Consider the following 19116-nt stretch of genomic DNA (forward strand, 5'->3'; position numbering starts at 1 on the left):
GGATCATGTTAAGTGTATGTGATAGTTGTATTAAAGCTTTATATTTAGGACTATCAACATAATATCAATGATTAGTAAAGAAGGCGAGACATTTCAGCGTGTGCACTCTTGTTAAAAAACTGTCTGTATACTCCTTGCACATATTAAGGGCAAAATGAACATACATTAGTGGTAATAATTTTCAGGGCTAATAAATTCCACAATAGTAGATGGGCAATATTTTTCTGGTCTCTGCATCAGTTCCATACCAGGTATAGTTTTTTGCTAAGGTAGTTAATAATGAAATTGTGGTCATATCAACTTGAATCTTCATTTATTATACTTAAAGTTGTGTTTTACTATCATTCATTTATTCATTCATCCATTCATCCATCCATCCATCCATCCATCCATTTATTGGCAGATATTCAGAAAAAAAAACTTTACTTTATACCATCAAAGTCAACATTATCAGTTTGCCGGATAATAAGGTTTATATTTTACTAATTTTAGACAAGTATTGTAATGTGGACCTGAATGAATGTGAATTATCACCATGTCAAAACGCTGGAAAATGTACAAACTATGAAGGAGATTACAATTGTTCATGTACCCTGGGGTACGAGGGTAAAAACTGCAGTAACCCTAACTGTGCACTTGTTACTTGTGAAAATGGAGGAAGCTGTGGAATAGCTAACAACCAATGGAAATGTTCATGTCAGCAGTATTATTTTGGTAAGTTGATATTTTTTATTAAAATACTGTAATTTTTGTAAACAACAAAATTTTCTTGCTGTGTTTTGCAGAATACCATTTAGATATTTTATTTCGTGTTTACTTGTTTGTGTATATAAAAGAAGTAAAAATCTTGTAACATCCAAAAACAGATTTGTTTTTGAAGATGGTTGATTTCCACTTTCTACCTCTCCAATGTAGCCCCTCCTTGAAAAAAAAACCAACAAAACTTAAAACTTATGGGCAAAAGTTTTCCAGTTTATGGTAGTTGTGACTTATCTCCCCTTTTAGTAGAATACTCTTGTTTATCTCGTTCCAAAAATAAACAAAAAAGTTGTATTTCAATTTTAAATATTTAAACTTTTCACTTAAATATGGAAACAAAACAATACAAGACTTGTACTTAATTTACCAAGAAATTGCTGAAAATTAAAAAGTAGAAATAAATTGACATATCGTGATTTGATTTAATTTTATACTAAAACATATGTAGCATTTGACAGCTGTCTGAAATACTTGATATCAATAATGAACAATTACTTTCCTATTGATTTACTTGGAAACCTTGGAATTATTGTCCATTAAAGGAAATATCTATAGAATATATCATTATCATTGTTGACAAAATGATCATAAGGATATTTTGGAAATTGGAAATCTTGTAAACTTAGTAAGTGATATAAATTTACAGATTTTTTTAGTCTTTAGTAACATTTTTTCCTCACCGACATTTTTTACCTTGCGGTTCATGCAGGTTTTCCTTTAAAATAAATGTTTTCTAGTGGCCAAAACGTCTTAAAAATGGTTTAATTATTACGATAAAATAAATGTTGTGACAAGTAGTGAAATTTAAGTTAGTAAAATTTTTATGATTATATATTTGATGATCTCTAAGATGTTAAACTTTGATGTAACAATAAATTGCTCCTGACTGAATCCTTCATTCTAATTTATATGAGAGTCCTGATTCTATATTAAGTGATTGATGTTGCACAGAGAATTGTCCTTTGTAGTGCATTAAGGAAACAACAACAATCAATCAATCTTTTGTAGTAAGGTTTATTGCTGGTGTCATACAATCAACAATAATTTCTTTAAACTATAAATGGGACTGACTATAAATAGCTTTCTATAATTCTCAGGCAAATCTTTTTTATTGTGGATAATCCTTTTACTTGGTTGACCGAGTACAGTACACGTTTTTACCTGTGTCTACCTGTGCTTTGATGTAGATTTATCTCGTTAACTACTCAGGTGTAAAAGGTATTACATAGACATACAGTTTTGATGAGTAACATATCGTTATCATAAAAGGCCATATATGGAACATATGATTTACGTGTTTATGTCTAATGTCAAGTAAGAAAACTTTCACCTTCTTCACACATTTAAATCAAAGTTATTTTTAGCACCTGTAAGGTCATATCTATGATCAGAGTTGTGAATAATTCAATAAGCACTTTTCAAGTTGATAAGGAAATTATAGTAGATGAATGTGTTCCATTTAAATTTGCTGCCAGTTAAACTTTAAATTCAATATACCGGAGGTAATTCAAAGATTCATTTACAAAACTATGTCAACAAAGGATCATTTGTTTAGTGAGACAAATCCTTGAGTCAGCTGTAATGTAAAGAAAAACACACAAATCAGAAAACACAAAGAAACTCCTAAGACTCGGCATTGATACTATTACATTGAAGTAGCAAAGCATGGTATCTTTCACAAAAATGAAAATATCTAACGTTAAAAATAGTTCAAATTAGATAGGGCCATTTCTTATTTTGGGTCCTCAATGCTCTTCTACTTCGTACTTTATTTGGCCTTTTTAATTACCGGTATATGATTAAAGTTACGCTGATGAGTCTTATGTAGATGAAAAGCGAAAAGTATGTCTGCCATACAAAACTTTAATCTTGGTATGTATGATGAGGTTTTTTATAGCAATTTTGGTTGCAACATCTGTAACCATTCCATGTTATTAACTTTATATACAATTTTAATAAAGGCTCTGAAACAGCAAAGCTAGCTGAAAGCAAACTTTCCGTTTTTTTTTCTTTGTCCAATTGCACCGTCTTTCATCAACGATGGCCACTATAGCAAGTGGTCATAATTTTTTTCCTCATCTCTAAAACATTGTCAAAGCAGAACAGTGAAAATAGTATATGTACAGGGCCTAATCTAGGATTTTGGAGAGGGAGAAGTGACTTCTCCTTCCATGAGAGAGAAGGGAGAAGTGGTCAATTTCTTGGAGAAGTGAGATTCCATTACCGTTTCGGTTGCATAGTGTTCTCGTGCTTATCACTAAGGAAATTGTTTTATATGCAAAAAAAATATACTTGCAGTTTTTTCATGTTATTGTACAAAATGTATATGTAGAAAGTTCTTAATAAAACGGTTTAGACAATATAGTTGTTATTAATTCATTGATACCATTTGTACTGTCAACTTGAATTGAAGTTTAAATAAAATGTGTTGCTTGGGACATGAGGGAGTAGCCTAGAAAAATTATTATGATGCATTAAATTCATGTGCATCTGCCTCAATTTATTTTTAAATGTCCAGAAAAATATGACTCCCAGTTTGCCTGATGAATTTCACATGACTAGGAATTTAATTTATATCACCACTTGTCATTATTTTGTAAAACATTATTGAATGTCCAGGACATCATGTTACATGTAGTTGCAAATTGAGATTCTCGTTAAAGATTGTAAGCCTATAAATGAAAATATCTGTCAATCACATATTAATTAACCGATAAAGAGCTAATTTCTATCATTTTTAAAGATATCTTCCCTATCAACGAAATGGTCGTGAAAAAAAATCCACTGCTGATCACAGCGGGTCGTACGTATGCAATCACATTATCCACAAGCTGTCTTTCTACCTTTAATATTTCATTTTCTATTCAACATGTTCAATGAATATAATAAATCTACCGTTCATTCCCACCCTTAACCTACCGAATAGTACAATTTGATCGACTCGTCATAAAAAAAATTAAAACAAATCAGCTGAGTGATTACGCAACATCCTGAGATAAAAATCATTGTAAATGATAACTTTAACAGACGGTCAGTTTTGCGTTTGAATAGTTTTGAATGTTATATCCGAGGATGTTCAAAGTCGCCGTTGTATTTATTAAATTTGATCGTCGACAGTATTAGTCCTGGCCGGGTCGTTTCGAAAATCTCGATTTTCCTTGTCAGGGGGTCTCATTGGGGGGTTCTGATCCCGCATCCCGCTTACTGTTTTGTCAGATTCCCGTATCCCGCTTACACTATGACTATGTACGTTAGCAATTCTCATTTTTTTTTTAATTTCCCGTATCCCGCTAGACATCATTTCCCGTTTTCACGGCACAATAATTTGACTTTCACGTGTCACGCTTACAAAAAATCGGCAATCCCGCGTCAAGCTTAGACCCCAATGAGACCCACTTGTCAGTCGCCATTTTTTTGACCTGGGAGACTTGTAATTCACAAGTTGTCTCCCTTTTACCGATTTTCATAGCGATTTGACTTCGCCATGAAGTCAGTCGGCTGGCGAGATTTAGCGATTTTCAAAATTCTTTGGCGACTTAAATCGTCATTTCGCCGGCAAGATTATGGCCTGTATGTATGGTCTCCTTCCCAAATACTATGGGTTCAATTATTTTCGTGGGTACCAATTCTCGTGGATTGAGGAAAACTTGTATTTTTCGTGGATATTCGATGTCATTGTTTTGCGAGATTCTTCATAGATTTCTATATAAAATTTGTAACTGGTTGAACATTTAAATTCGTGATTCCCATGTACCCAGGAAAACCACTAAAAATTGGTATCCAATAAATAATAATCCACAGTACATGAATATAAGTCAAGTAACATGATTATAAAGTTTGTCTAAATACTGTGTGCATCTTTTTTTTTTTTTAATTGGAAATTTAAAAAAAATTTAATCGGTACTTTTAAAAAATAAAAAAAAATATAATGATAAAATGAGTAAGATATTATTTCTGATTGGACAAATATAAATGATTGTAAAGAACGAATTTTGTATTTTCTTGCTATATCTTGAATATCTGTGTATTATTTACTGTTTAATGTAATGGAAAAATTATGTATCACAATGGAAGGTTAACACAAAAATGTAAAACAAAAGACTATGTTTTCCTCGGAGCGATATGTATACATATGATAGGATCCAGGTAATTAGAGGTGTCCAGTTTGTTTAAAATATTATGTCAAGTGATTATGGGATGTATTTATTTCCCAAATTGTCAAGTACTATTTGTCTGTTACTGGGTAAGTTCAGTTTCATTTTTTAGACATAAACAAAAAAGAAAATTTTTAAAAGTGTTATAAACACAGTTAGCCATTGTATGTAATTATTTGTGAATTTCATGAGTACAAAAACTTTCTTCATCAGTCAATTTTTAAAAGTTATATTATTCCAAAATATCTACAGGATTTTATGACTTTTTTTTCTCATTAAAAAATTGAGATTTTGTAACCCAAACCCCCATTAACCCCACAAAAAATGGCATTAAAATTGAGAAATTATCAAAATTTTTCAATTTTAAACTAACATTTGCCAACTTTACATATTTTCTGTACAGTATAGAATAAGTCATTGAAAACTATAGTTCATTACACAATTTTCAAGATTAATTTCACTGTGAAAAACTAGAATAATTTACCAACAATACTGTTATGTAATTGTGTAATAGTCTTCAAACTGTGTGCATTGATTGTTTTAACAAGTAAATTCACTGATTTTGAGATAACGTTGGATACCTGAATGGCTCCTAGGGGTATGTAGGTGTTCACTGTGACATACAGGAAGTTTATATTGGACATTTTGTCAACTATCTAAGGATATATTTATTTCAGTTTACTATTGTAAGTTGTATTGTTTCTTTTATTGAAATATCTAAAGAAGTAATGAAGTTTATTGCCTTTTATGATAAACTAAATTTATAACTTATTAGTATACTGAAACTTGTGTGAGTCTAAGGATTATAATAAACTTGGGATATATCTTATTGAAGGCATGGAAAAGTAAATAGACAAATAGTTTCAATGTTTTATTGCACAGATTAGCTATCTGATAAATGGTTTGATAAATGTGTTTTAACCATATATTTCAATCTCCAAGCAGTCTTTCCCCATTAGGGTTTCTTATGTATTTAAAATTTTCCAGTTGATCCCAGACAGGATATTTTCTTGTTTATTTCTTGCTTTTATGACAAAAAGAAAGCATATTTTGTAAAGTTAGTTTCCTTGTTTGAATTGTTGTACATTGGTCATTTCTGGGCCTTTTAGAGCTTGATGTGCAGTATGGATTTTGCTCATTGTTGAAGGCTGTATGTTGACCTATAGTTGTTTACTTCTTCATATGGTCCCTGGTGGAGAGTAGTCTAATTAGCAATCATACCAAATCTTCTTATTTTTAATCATTGTTTGTATAAAATAGGAATAAAGGAATAGAAGGTCTTAAACCTAAAATTATTAAAACCACTGAATGTCTAAAAATCCTAAAAATATGTGTAAGAATCTGATGTAACTAAACAGACAATGGAATAATATTTTAACCTTGAAAAGCCGTCAAACTTGGCATTCAAAAGTCAAGGCATTTATTATACCTAAGTATAACTTTATATGCAATAAATTTATGATTTTATAAAATTTATTACTGCATTATTGGACCTCCCTAAGGGAATTACAGTTACATGTCATAAGTAAAGCAAATGAGTAATTGAGAAGTACATACTGATATATTATAACAACATTGCTTAAGGTATGTTATTCTAATTGTAAATGTGTGGGGACTAATGGACAAATCATCATGCTCTCAAAAAATGAATTTACTCAATTTTATGGGGAAGTAGAGATCCCTTAGTATACAGACAAATCACTTCTCACTGAAGAGGGTCAAATCTCAAAATGCTATAATTTTACAACATTTTTAAAAATTCAATTCTTTTTAAAATATATTGTGGTTCAAACTTTTAAAATATTAAAACTATAATATACAAAATATGTACCCATTAACCAGAGGATCAACTGAGAACAGTAAATACTTGTTTACATCCTATCATAATCATTATATGCTGTGGATTGATTATTATTTGTGGGATATTAATTTTCATGGATTTCGTGGTTTAAGTTGAACCACTTAAATTGGTTCCCACGAAAACAAATGTATCCATTGTATTTGTAACTTGCTCAATGCCTTTTCCTATTATTACTTTTTTGATAGTCAAATTAAACTGCTTATATCTTCACATTTAAAAGGAAACAACTGCTGGAGGTACAAGGTCTTTCAAATCATCTAGAGAGTGCCACACTCTCTGCCTGAGAAGAACCCTTGCAACAACTCTTTGAGGGGTCCTAAGGTGGCCTGTTGCCAAGCCAAATTTTGTCCCTTTCCAATTTATCCTCATTTTCCAATGAAAGTCCAAATGTACCTCCCTTCATGCTTGTTGACCCCTATTAAAGAACTTACCTATTATATGTATTGTTAATTTGTTATCGTCCTGAACATGCATAAAATAGTTGCCACTGGACGTTAAGCAATCAGCAATCAATCAATCAAATCATCTAATGTTAGCCTTTGAAGCAATATGATAGAAAGGGTACAAGGGTAAAATGTTCATTCCTACTAAAGGATGTGTTCATCAATACCAATGCATTTACTTAGGTGGTATTCATCAATTTACAATAAATATATCTTTGAAGGAAAAATGTAAACTTGTATAGATATTCATGTCTGCATAGGGTTCTATCTCTGAAAAAAACAACAATTGCATGTTTTGAGAACTTTTAGGTTTAAAAAAACTTCTATAAACAAGGGAAGGCATAAAACAAACTAATATAAAAAATATTTCTGAATGGGGGTTCTATATCTGAAAAAACCTGGTTCACTCAGTAAGCAGGCTTTTTTATTTAACATTTCATGTTTTGAGAACTTTTAGGTCTACCAAGCTTCTATAAAAAGTTGGAAAAAAAACCTAAAATAATTAAACATCAAATTTTAACTGACTTTTACTACATTTTTGTTTTTTTTAATGTCAATTTATTTACTCCCACAATAGTGTTTTGGATTAGTTGAACAATAACTTAGACTATCAGTATAACGATAACCAAAAATAAACTGGTCATACACAGAATGGTTGATTTGTACTTTTACTTTCATTTCCAGAATGAAGATTTGTAAAGCAATAATTTGATAAAATTGTGCCGGTGATTGGTAACCCTAAGCAATCAAAATTCAACTTATAAATTTGTTTGCGAAGGCATACATAAATTTTTATGATTTTACATTGTTCATGTGAACAAAATATATATATTTATATAATACAAGAAGGTAATTTCAGATTTTTATTAAGAAACATAGATTGTATTCAAATTATGTGACATTTTTCCATTTTTATTGTAGGTCAGTTGTGTGAATCTAAAGGAAAGTGTGCTGACAATCCATGCAATCAAAATAATACAGCATACTGCTATCAGGAAGACAAAGAAAACGGATTTTACAACTGTACTTGTAACAGGGGTAGGAACATATTTACTCATTATTTAAAAGACATATTTACAGTATGTATGATAACATGTATTGATCAAAACTGATTATACTTTTGTGTACCGTGGATTCATTTATTTTCAGAGATACCAATTTTCGTGGATATAGGAAAACTTGTATTTTCATGGATATTTGATTTCGTGGATTTACCGAAGTCTTAATTATACAAGCCTTAAGAAAATATACACTTCGTTAACAGTAAATTTTGTGGTTAACCTATTCGCACTAAATCCACGAAAAATTGGTATCCCAAGAATAATAATGAATCAACAGTACCTATTATGATCATCAATATTTTGTGTTTAGTTATAGTAAACATGCAGAAATTCTTTTATATGTCCATCAAATTTGAAACCTTGTTGGTGATTGTCATTGTTCATATCTTTGTGCTGAAAAGTATGAAACATTGCATCTCAACTAGAGGGATTTCAAATGCTTTCAACCTATTATATATCAGATGTTGTCCCCGCTTGCATTATAAAGGGACATAACTCAAGAAAAGTTTAAGTGACTCCACCCAAATTCAAACTTGATCTGTTTTGTGTGGTAATAAGCATTGTGTATAAGTTTAATAACATTTGGTTGAGGCAAACTAAAGTTAGAGAACGGAACTAATTTTGGGACGGACGTACATACGGACAAGGGTAACACTTAATTCCCCCTCTGCTGCGGTTGGAGGGGTTTAGGCATAAAAAATAGTTGGTAGTTCAATCTGATTTAATATGACTATGAATGTTAGCATATTTTAAGTACAAAAATTTTAACAATTTTAAATATATTGCAGGATGGCAAGGTACCCATTGTGATGTTGACATAGATGAATGTCTCCAAGGAATCTGTCAACATTCCAGTACCTGTTCTAACTCACTTGGTGATTACTATTGTGCTTGCACACCTGGTTATATTGACAAGAATTGTTCCACGGATATAAACGAATGTAACTCTCAACCATGTAAAAATGGTGGAAACTGCAGTGATCAAGTCAATGATTTTTACTGTGATTGTAACAATACAGGTAGTTTTAAATCAAAGTGGCATTTTTTACATCTTACTGTGGGTTCATTATTATTTGTGGGAAAACAGTTTAAATGAATTTAATGGATAAAGGTAAACCATGAATTTAAAAAGTAAAATAACAAAAATACCGAACTCCAAGGAAAATTCAAATCAGAAAGTCCCTTATCAAATGGCAAAATCAAAAGCTCAAAAGCTCAAACAAATCAAATTAATGGAAAACAACTGTCATATTCCTGACTTGGTATAGGCATTTCCTTATGTAGAAAATGTTGGATTAAACCTGGTTTTATAGTTAGCTAAACCTCTCACTTGTATGACAGTTGCATAAATTTCCATTATATCGGCAACAATATGTGAACAAAACAAACAGACATAATAGGTAAAAATGTCATGAATAGGGGTACAGTTCAACCAAGTGCAATGTTTTCTAAAGGCTTGTATGCAAATTTGTGCAAAATCAACAATTCAAGCCAGAAAACTAACGGCCTGATAAATAACAAAACAATTTACGACAAATAATGTTACAGACATAAACCAACAACAACCATTGAACTAGTTGATATACTAATGTTTAAATTTGTAAAATTCAACAGAGTAATAAAAGGTCAATGGAACTGAGTCCAGGGAAACAGATTGTGCATATAGGGGGTAAATTAACAAGATTTTCTTGTAAATATTAATTTTTTTGATTTCAAGAATTTGCATGGTAGATGTGGATAGTTTAAATGAAAATTTTTTTCTATTTAAGGTTACATTAATAAAACGTGTGAAGATGATATAGATGAATGTGCCTCAGAAACCTGTGTCAATTCTGTCAGATGTGATAATTCTCCTGGTGACTTCTCCTGTACTTGTATTCCTGGATATGAAGGGAAAAGATGTTCTATAAAGGTATGGTACCAGTATGTTGTAAACAAGACTTGTAATTTGGATAAATAATTTTTTCTGGTTAGGATTAAAAAACTGTGTTCTTAAAACCTGTGATTAAAACCTTCTAGAAGAAATTTTTGGAACCATTGCAAGTGTCCCCCCCAAAAAAACAGATATTCAGCCTAAATCAATGTCACACCTAAAGTTTCCTGATTGCCACCACATATTGGTTTATCATGAGATGTGCCACTGAGACCACCACTAATTATGACGCTGCACACATTTTTATGGGGGAGGGGGTATATTAATAGGTATCACCCTGTCCATACCATTGCCCATCTTTCAATTTCTGTCTGTCCATTTGCCTTATAAGTGCAATTCATTCTAATGGGCTGGATGGATAGTGATGAATGAAACTTTAGACAGTATTAGAACACTACATGAGGATTTCCATAAATGAAAATCATCCCTGCATAATATTATTAAGGGGAGATAATTGAATTTCTAGGGCAGGGGTATACTGTTGTGAGTTAATTCAAGGTCTAAATTTTACTAGATCTGCAATGTATCGGTAGAATAAGCCAGTTGCAATTGATTGGGTAATGTGTAGCAAAGAATGCAACCTTTTTAGAATCTTTAAAACTTTGTATTTCTTTATAGTAATTCACACCTTCATAATACAAATATCTTTGTGAATGAATTACATCATACATCATGTTCAAACCGTGTAAGATATGAAGACAATATTCAAGTTTTTTTTTTTTTTTAAAACAACTGATGAGAGACAATGTTTTGTCTTTTTTGCACAGTTATTGTAACATATATTTATGTTTTTAGGATCCCTTTTACCAAAGAATAAATAATGAAAATGACATTATGTGGTATATCATTGGACCAGTTGTAGCTGTTATACTGATTGCTATTGTTGTTGGTAAGTTTTCTTTAAAATTACAGCTGTTTGTTATTTTGTTTTTATAATGCTATTTTTACTTTACCAGAGGAAAATCTAGTATGTTTTTTTAACTCCCCTGCAAACACAGAAATAAAAATATTCTTTTCTACTGGATGTATATTTCACATGAACATGCAATTCTCCAGATAAAAAATATTAACAATAGAAGTTGATAGGAGAGATTAAATAAAATCTATGATTTGAAATTGTAAACATACAACACAACTGACTAAAATATTCAAACAAACATACAAATAAGCCTTAACAAAGATGCCAACAAAAACGTTTTTGTACTTGATAGTACATTCAGTATATAGTATACACTTTTCTTAACAAGATGAAATCAACATTGTTAGAGCCTCTTGTGTCCAAATCAAAACAATCATCACCTAAACAAGTAGCAGCAAAGGAATGAATTGAGGAGATTTTTTCACACACACATTCACTTAAAAATTGAAATATTAAGAATTGATAATTGTTTAAACTTGCAATAAATGAAATGTCATTCAGATTCAACAAAATTTATGATTTGAAAAAATTCCTGTCACTATTAAACTGACTTGTTTTTTTAACAGTGATAGTTGTGTTTGTGTTATGTGCTCGCAGTAAAAGAGCAACAAGAGGAACATATAGTCCCAGTAGACAAGAAGTTACAGGGTCCAGAGTAGAACTGGGTCAAGTACTTAAACCACCACCAGAAGAAAGGCTTATATGAAGCTTGAATGCAATAGACTTCAATTATGAGATTATATCCCACAGTAATGTGTTGGATTCAGAAAATTTAAAATCAAATGACATTCCAAAGACTGTGAATATGTATACCATAATGTTGGAAAGTATTAAATGTGTTCGTATGACAGTGTGAAGTTTCAGTCGGATGAAATTATTAAGAAATGTCAAGAATGAGGGACAATTATAACTGTTTTTCAAGAAGGAATGGGGCATGACCAGGTATTCATAGTCAGTTCTGATTCAGAATGGTTACAATATATAAACTGACCAATCACAATGAGATGTGAAAGAGAATGTGCCATTCATGTGCCATTCAAAAACATTTTGAATTATTTACTATGCAACCATATTGATTGATTCAAGTTATGTTGATTAAAAGCAGTATTGAAATAAGCTACAGCAAAAAAAAAGTAAAATATAATATTTGGACTCAGTTATTTACAGGAACTCTTGGTAGCCACTATGTTGATAAAAAAGTTTTTACAGCAATACTGTCTCAAACCATATTTCATTTGATGAATTGCACAAATTTGAAACAAAATTTTATAATTCAATACGAAAGGGACTCTTCCTGATGGAAAATTTAAGAAAGTTTGGAATATTCGAAAGAACAAAAACAGTTATATTATAAGGTTTAATTTAAATGAACTATTTGTAAAGAACTTTTTCCCAGTTAATGCAATACATATCAGTTTAGGTTGTAAATTAAATTTATTATATTTTTTTTTTTTTACAGTTTTATGTATATTTAGTCACACAAATAACATATCAATAGGTGTTATTGCCTCCTTTAAATAATAAGTAAATGAGTGGGTAAAGATTGTATAAAATGTATTTATTGCCTTCATTTACCAAAGTGCTAGTCAAGTCACAGCCATTTTATATTGCCAAAAAGGGAAGATATAAATCAAATTTTAAGTTTCATCTTAATTGAATACACAAAAGTGTTTCACCTGACCAGGCATGGCCAATACATCTGTTACCATCTATGAATAGCTTGGTAAAGTGCAACCTTGTTTTTATCGTTCCTTTTTAGATATATTTTGGCGATTAAGATTGGTGAACAGAGAAATTATTTTATATAAGAATTATATGACGACTGGATTTTTTTTTTCTTTGGCTATCATGTTTTTTCAATATATAATGTCAGCATGTATGTAAATTAGAAGGTTAACACTGATCGGTTAATTGCCATTGATTTATTGGAGTAATGCCATATATGTGAATGTATAAAACATCAATCCTATAAGAAAACATTTTGGTTCATATAAAGAAAATATTGCCTTTATAATGTCATTCCTTTTTGGCAATTCAAGTTTATGCATTTTTCTTCATTATTGCTTTAGTTCAAAATTGAAATACATTTTTGAATACAACACAAAATACTCATTGACACTTTCATAATAAGATACAATTCCAATCATTTAAAACATTTCTATGATCACCAATTGTTTGAATTTCAATAAAAAAAGCAATATATTTAAAATGGTTAATATATGTAGTTCATCTTGATTGACAACATATGATGAACTCACTGCTGTAGGCTCCTGTGAATGGTTTGTTGTCATATCATATAAATTAAAAAAGATTACTATTATTTTCATGGGTACAAATTTTTGTGGATGAAGGCAAACTTGCATGTTCATGGATATTTAATTTTGTGGTTTTGCCGAAGTCTGAATACAAGCCTTAAGAAAATTTGTCATTCGTTGAATATTTAATTTTGTGGTGCACATGTTCCCACGAAATCCACGAAAATTGGTATCCAACGAAGAATAATGAATCCACAGTATCACTTAATCTATTATTGTAATGTAAAAGGAACTAAAGATCTATGCTGTGCTTTTGGGGAAAAGATTGTTCTATTAATTTACTGATTTTTTTATTGTCAAACTAGAACTTTTTTGTGCAAACATTTTGTTTATTGTCATCTTTTATTTATCATAGAATGATATCTAAACACAATTTTCCTATTAAACCCTCAATGTTGAAGCTGAGACTAATACATAAGAGAAATATTTTATCTCCATGCAAAATTAATAATGCTATTAGCTCAAATTACAAAGATGAGGCAATTGTTGTTACAATAATATTCTCTGTAAACTCTTCAGTTTTCATAACATAATCAAGGTTAAAGTAATATATCACAACATATCACAGATTAATTATTTGACTGATCCTTTAATAAATATTTATGTTGTCTGTTTAAGGCTTTGCTATGTTAACAAAGATGGACCTTTTCCCTTTTTTAGTGTATTTCTTCTATTGTTAATCAGAATTTGTCCATTATGAAAGAGTAATTTGGTTCCAGTACAGCCATTTTCACTTTATTTCTAAATGAGCAAAATCATTTCTGTTTTAAGGATTAGTGGTACAATGCTTACATTTGTCATCTAACTACTAAATGGAACTTTTTTCAGATGAACTCATATAAACTGCATTCAAAAATGCTTTAGACATTGGGAATTCTATATTGTGAATATTTATTTGTCTTATAAACTTTTTTCCAATTTATATTTATGTTATGTTTTGTAGAATTGGTCATAATAATTGACCATTTCCATTCCTCATCAAAAGGTTGTGCATTGTAAATAGATTTTTATACACTTGTATGATACTTATATACATTTGTACATAATTTACATATCAAACACATATCATGTAGAATATTCCATCCATGTAATCTTTTGTTTTAATTCTTTGTAATAATTTGTGTTATAAATTATATTTTGATTTTGATGTATGAAAACATTGTATTAATTATCACTGGAAATAATTTGATTTGAGGATAATATGATAATTTCACGAACATGCCTTATAATATATGAATAATTCCATTGGGGATTCATTGCTTGGAAACATTTCAAAAATTGCAATTTTTTGGGGAGAAAATTGAGTATTCTTCTGGCACACGATGGGCATATGTTGCCCTAGTGGAGAAGCTGTTTATTAACTTGTCGGTGCCACCTGAGATTGACCATTTCACCCACTTCACCTTTTTGTAGGCATTTTCATTTTTTCTTTAGCAATAAAATGTGCCCCTTTTTAAAAAATTCCTACCTAAATATGAAATAGAATAGATTGCTGATTGTATGACAGTGTTTCAGAATTCAATTAGTGCATTCACAGACTATGTTTAAATAATTAAATGTTATTTCTGACCCCCATCCCTACAAAAATGTGTTATCTTAAATGCATTATGAATTTAAAGCTTTAGTTAAAAGTGGACAATCTTGACTTGGTTTTTAGTATGTATTTCAAAAGATTTCCATATTTGAAGACAAACAAATATATATATAGTACAATGGCTTAAGAGGTTTGAAGCCAATGAGATTTGAAAGGGAGACATTCATTATTAAAAAGACATTAAAATATTAAATAGGCTCCAGGTTTATTTATTCAGACAAAGGTTTATATTAACACAGGAAAATGCTTGTATAGACTGAATTCATTTTCAATAAATATTTTTTTAAACAAGTTTCTTTGTATCAAGATTTAAGGAATGATGCAGATGGTTTCAAGAAATTTTAATATAGGTTTTATATATTTCTTATAATTTATAGAAATAAGTATATTTTTCTACGCAGTTCATAATCTGTAGTACTTTTATTCGTGATTCATTATCATACATTATACAGAGGTGCAGGAGAAAATATTGAATAAGAATGCAGATTAATGTAGGATAAATTCATATTCATTATTTGAAATGTTTTAAAAGGAACTGACGTCAATCAACTTTTGTGTCTGCTAACTTGAAATGAATTGAAACACCTTATCACACATCATCTCTGAATATCAAAGTTTGCTGGACAAACATTGATAGTGTAATTATAGATAGGTTTCGAATGATGTAATTTTAGATTGAGTTATTTTCCTTTGCCACCATTTTGGAGGGATAAACTGTTGATTTTCTTATACGACTAACGAAATTGAAACATATGATACACACGTCTGATAAGAGATCCTTACTAGATCATAGTAATGAATTAAGCAAGAATAAAAGAAATAAAATTGTTAAGAAAAACCTTTTGTCTAAAGTCTTAGCCACCAATAGAATTCGGCTGATTTTTGAAGGAATTTGCACACTATGACCTCCAGCATGGCATTAAAAGGGAAGTAACTCTTGCTCAAATTGTGTCAATTGAAACCTTTCTATAATAATCTGCTGTAATTTCTTCTAGCTTTATAAAGATGACAGCAAGAGTTCGAATATACACTCATTCTTGATTCATTTGTTGAACATACAAATATTGTATTTAATGGTGGTAATCATGGAATTTGTATCAAGATATAATTTTATATGTTCTATTTCATAGCATTTCAACATTATTGTCATTATATTCCATGAAATAAATTTTAAAGTGTTTTATTTTTTGAAATAAATATGCAATATTTAATCCATACATCATTATTATTCATGTATCATGTATACAGAAAATTGTTATTTTTTGTACTGCTAACTAATGACCTAGTCATTGAAAAATAAAGAAAATCAGACTAAATAGTGTTTTTCTTATTTTATGGGTACAAAGTAATGAACCTTTTCATCTCAGTTTTAATTCACATCAAACCTAAAATGTTGATGCATCTTTCAAAGATGTTAGGAATAATCCTTGTATATATATATTTTATACTGTACATATATCACGTCTGTCCTCTGTCATTCAGCCTTATCAGCAGTACATGTATATATTGTGGTAAAATTTTCAAAAGTCCCAAGTTATACCGAAATCATTGGTACAATAGTACAAAAAACACAAGATAGAAACTAAAAACAGAGCAACACGAACTCCACCAAAACCTGGGGTGATCTCAGGTGCTCTGGAAGGTTAAGCAGATCCTGCTCCACATGTGGCATCTGTCGTGTTGCTCATGTTAGTACAAACCCAGTAATAAGTCTAATTCAGTAGGTCACATTCGGGGAAAAGAGGATGGGATTGTAGTTGGAACATATCTGCTATCATCTGAAACGGATATTCCATAACGGTCAACCAACTCGTGATGCTGTCCGTAAAATTTACAAAGGGATGATTTCAACTTCACCACTTGGAATTCTTGGTTTAATAGCTTCCTTGTGAGCAGCAACCCTCTATCAAGGAAATCAAGATAGGAAATACAAGCCCTGGAATATCGTATCAACTGGGAGATATTTACTCCGTATGCAGGTGCTGCTGGAATGTTGCTACAAAGAAATGGAAAGTTCACAATTGGGAAGCTGAAATCATCTCTTGTCGTAAAGTTTTGTTTTCAACCGACCCTCATTGTCAATTTCTAGATGTAAGTCAAGATATGAGGCAGACTTAACTGTATCTGTTGTATCCTTTATCTCAAGTTCGATGGGGTAGATGCGTTCAACATAGTCACTAAATTTTGAATTATTTAGTGAGAGAACTTCATCTATGTAGCGGAGAGTAAAGTTAAAGGATACTGCTAACTTCTTTTCTTTCTTCCTAAGAGGTTCCTGTATGAAGTCAGGTTCGTATGAATAAAGTAACAAGTCGGAAAAAAAGAGGGGCACAGTTGGTTCCCGTAGGAATGCCGATTGTTTGTTGAAATACACGTCCTCCAAACGTAACAATTGTGTTGTTAATCAAGAACATTTTGATAATGTCAGTTTCAGAGAATTTTTTTTTAATCAGTATGGAGCCTTATTTTAGGGGAACATAAGAATAGTATGTTATAAATCATTTTAGTATTACTCTTTTTTCTTCAACAGAAGTACAACTGACCCGTCAGATACAGCTGGTCAGATAGAATTTTTATTATGATGCTTATTACATTTAGTTATGTCTTTTGAAATGGGCGAAATCAGAAAAATTGATTGTTTCAAAGATAACTTCAGTTCATATTTAATAAATGCCTTGATATTTTTGAAAATAATTGCGAGGAGGTTTTACTGTTTGCAGTGAAGAAGTTGTGCTCTTGGGATATTTGAAATTTCCTAATGAAGCAAGTTTGCTTTAATAGAAAAAATACATCGATAAGTAGAAAAATATATCTAAAAGTTTCTTTTCCAAAAGAACATTTATGCCATATATGTAGAACATACAGAAATCGAGGAGGCAACTATATTTGTACAAACAGAAGCCAAAACATCAAGCTGGAGTGCTGAGGGTCAGCTAGTCTATCAAATGGAAATTCGTAGAAGTATGAATGGGGATAAATGAAAAGCTAAAATAAAACATTACAACTCCCTTGGGCAAAGTTGACTTTCGAATGATTACGCTCCAGGCGTAATGATTTTTTTTACCAATGTCTCTCGGCTGAAATATTCTCCATGTGCATCTTTATTGTCTTCTGCTAAGAATGAGATTACACAAAACATGTCACAAGCTAACCCCGCCACATTTTTGCGCCTGTCCCAAGTCAGGAGCCTCTGGCCTTTGTTAGTCTTGTATGTTTTTTTTTAATTTCAGTTCATTTATATGTTTTGAAGTTTAGTGTGACGTCCATTTTCACTAAACTAGTACATAATTTTATTTAGGGGCCGGCTGAGGACCACCTTCGGGTGCGGGAATTTCTCGCTGCGTTGAAGACCCATTGGTGGCCTTCGGTTGTTGTTTGCTCTTTTGTCGGGTTGTTATCTCTTTGACATATTCCCCATTTCCATTCTCAATTTTAGATTTAGATGGTTCCGATCTCTTGAATATTTCTGAAATGTCGATGAAATCGTCAATTGCTTCAAGTTTGCAACATGTCTCCTCTGATCTTTCACAATTCATATGTGAGAGTAACGCTGTTGATGTTTATTTTCCCCAGTTCTGTTGTCTCCTTTAGGATTATAATTTCTCTGTGTTATTCATACAGCGGACACTTTAACGAAATAGTGTACTGTTTCGGTCCTTTTACATCAAACAGCTCTGTTAACTCTTGAAGCCTTTATCTTTAATGTCCTAATTTCCTTTTAGTTCATAAGACAAGTAAACATATGTTGGTCTCAAATGGCCATTTTGATCTTAACAACATATGAAAAAGTTGGAACACAAAAACGTCCGGTCTTGTCAAGAGTTTAAATTAATTTTCAGACATTGCACTTGCAGTCAATCCATTACTGTTCAGACAATTCAGTATGTTGCTTTTTTTTTACCTGTACAAAACTTAATTGACTGCAAGCGAAAAGTCTGAACAGCAGTGAATTAACCGCAGTGAATAATTCTAACAATTGAGTGAAAGACTGGACATACTAAATGATTTATTGTTCAGTCTTTAAATGAGTTGTTCAGGTCCAAATGACAGTTTCAGTCCAAAATTAGTTTACTAGTG

General features: G+C 31.0%; 1 protein-coding gene across 2 annotated transcripts in view; it reads left to right on the forward strand.

The window, feature by feature from the left end:
* The window catches only part of LOC127730225 (protein crumbs-like), an 85330-nt gene extending 68975 nt beyond the window's left edge, over nt 1-16355 (forward strand). For both annotated transcript variants that reach the window (XM_052238513.1, XM_052238514.1), the window contains 6 exons: nt 493-714; nt 8139-8255; nt 9067-9297; nt 10048-10190; nt 11007-11100; nt 11697-16355. In XM_052238513.1, the coding sequence (XP_052094473.1) occupies nt 493-714; nt 8139-8255; nt 9067-9297; nt 10048-10190; nt 11007-11100; nt 11697-11836 (947 nt within the window). In that variant the 3' untranslated portion in view covers nt 11837-16355. The remainder of the gene's footprint in view (nt 1-492; nt 715-8138; nt 8256-9066; nt 9298-10047; nt 10191-11006; nt 11101-11696) is intronic.
* The last annotated feature ends 2761 nt before the right edge of the window (nt 16356-19116 follow it).

This window comes from Mytilus californianus, unplaced genomic scaffold, assembly GCF_021869535.1.
Source record: "Mytilus californianus isolate M0D057914Y unplaced genomic scaffold, xbMytCali1.0.p SCAF_2, whole genome shotgun sequence".
Lineage (NCBI taxonomy): Eukaryota > Metazoa > Mollusca > Bivalvia > Mytilida > Mytilidae > Mytilus > Mytilus californianus.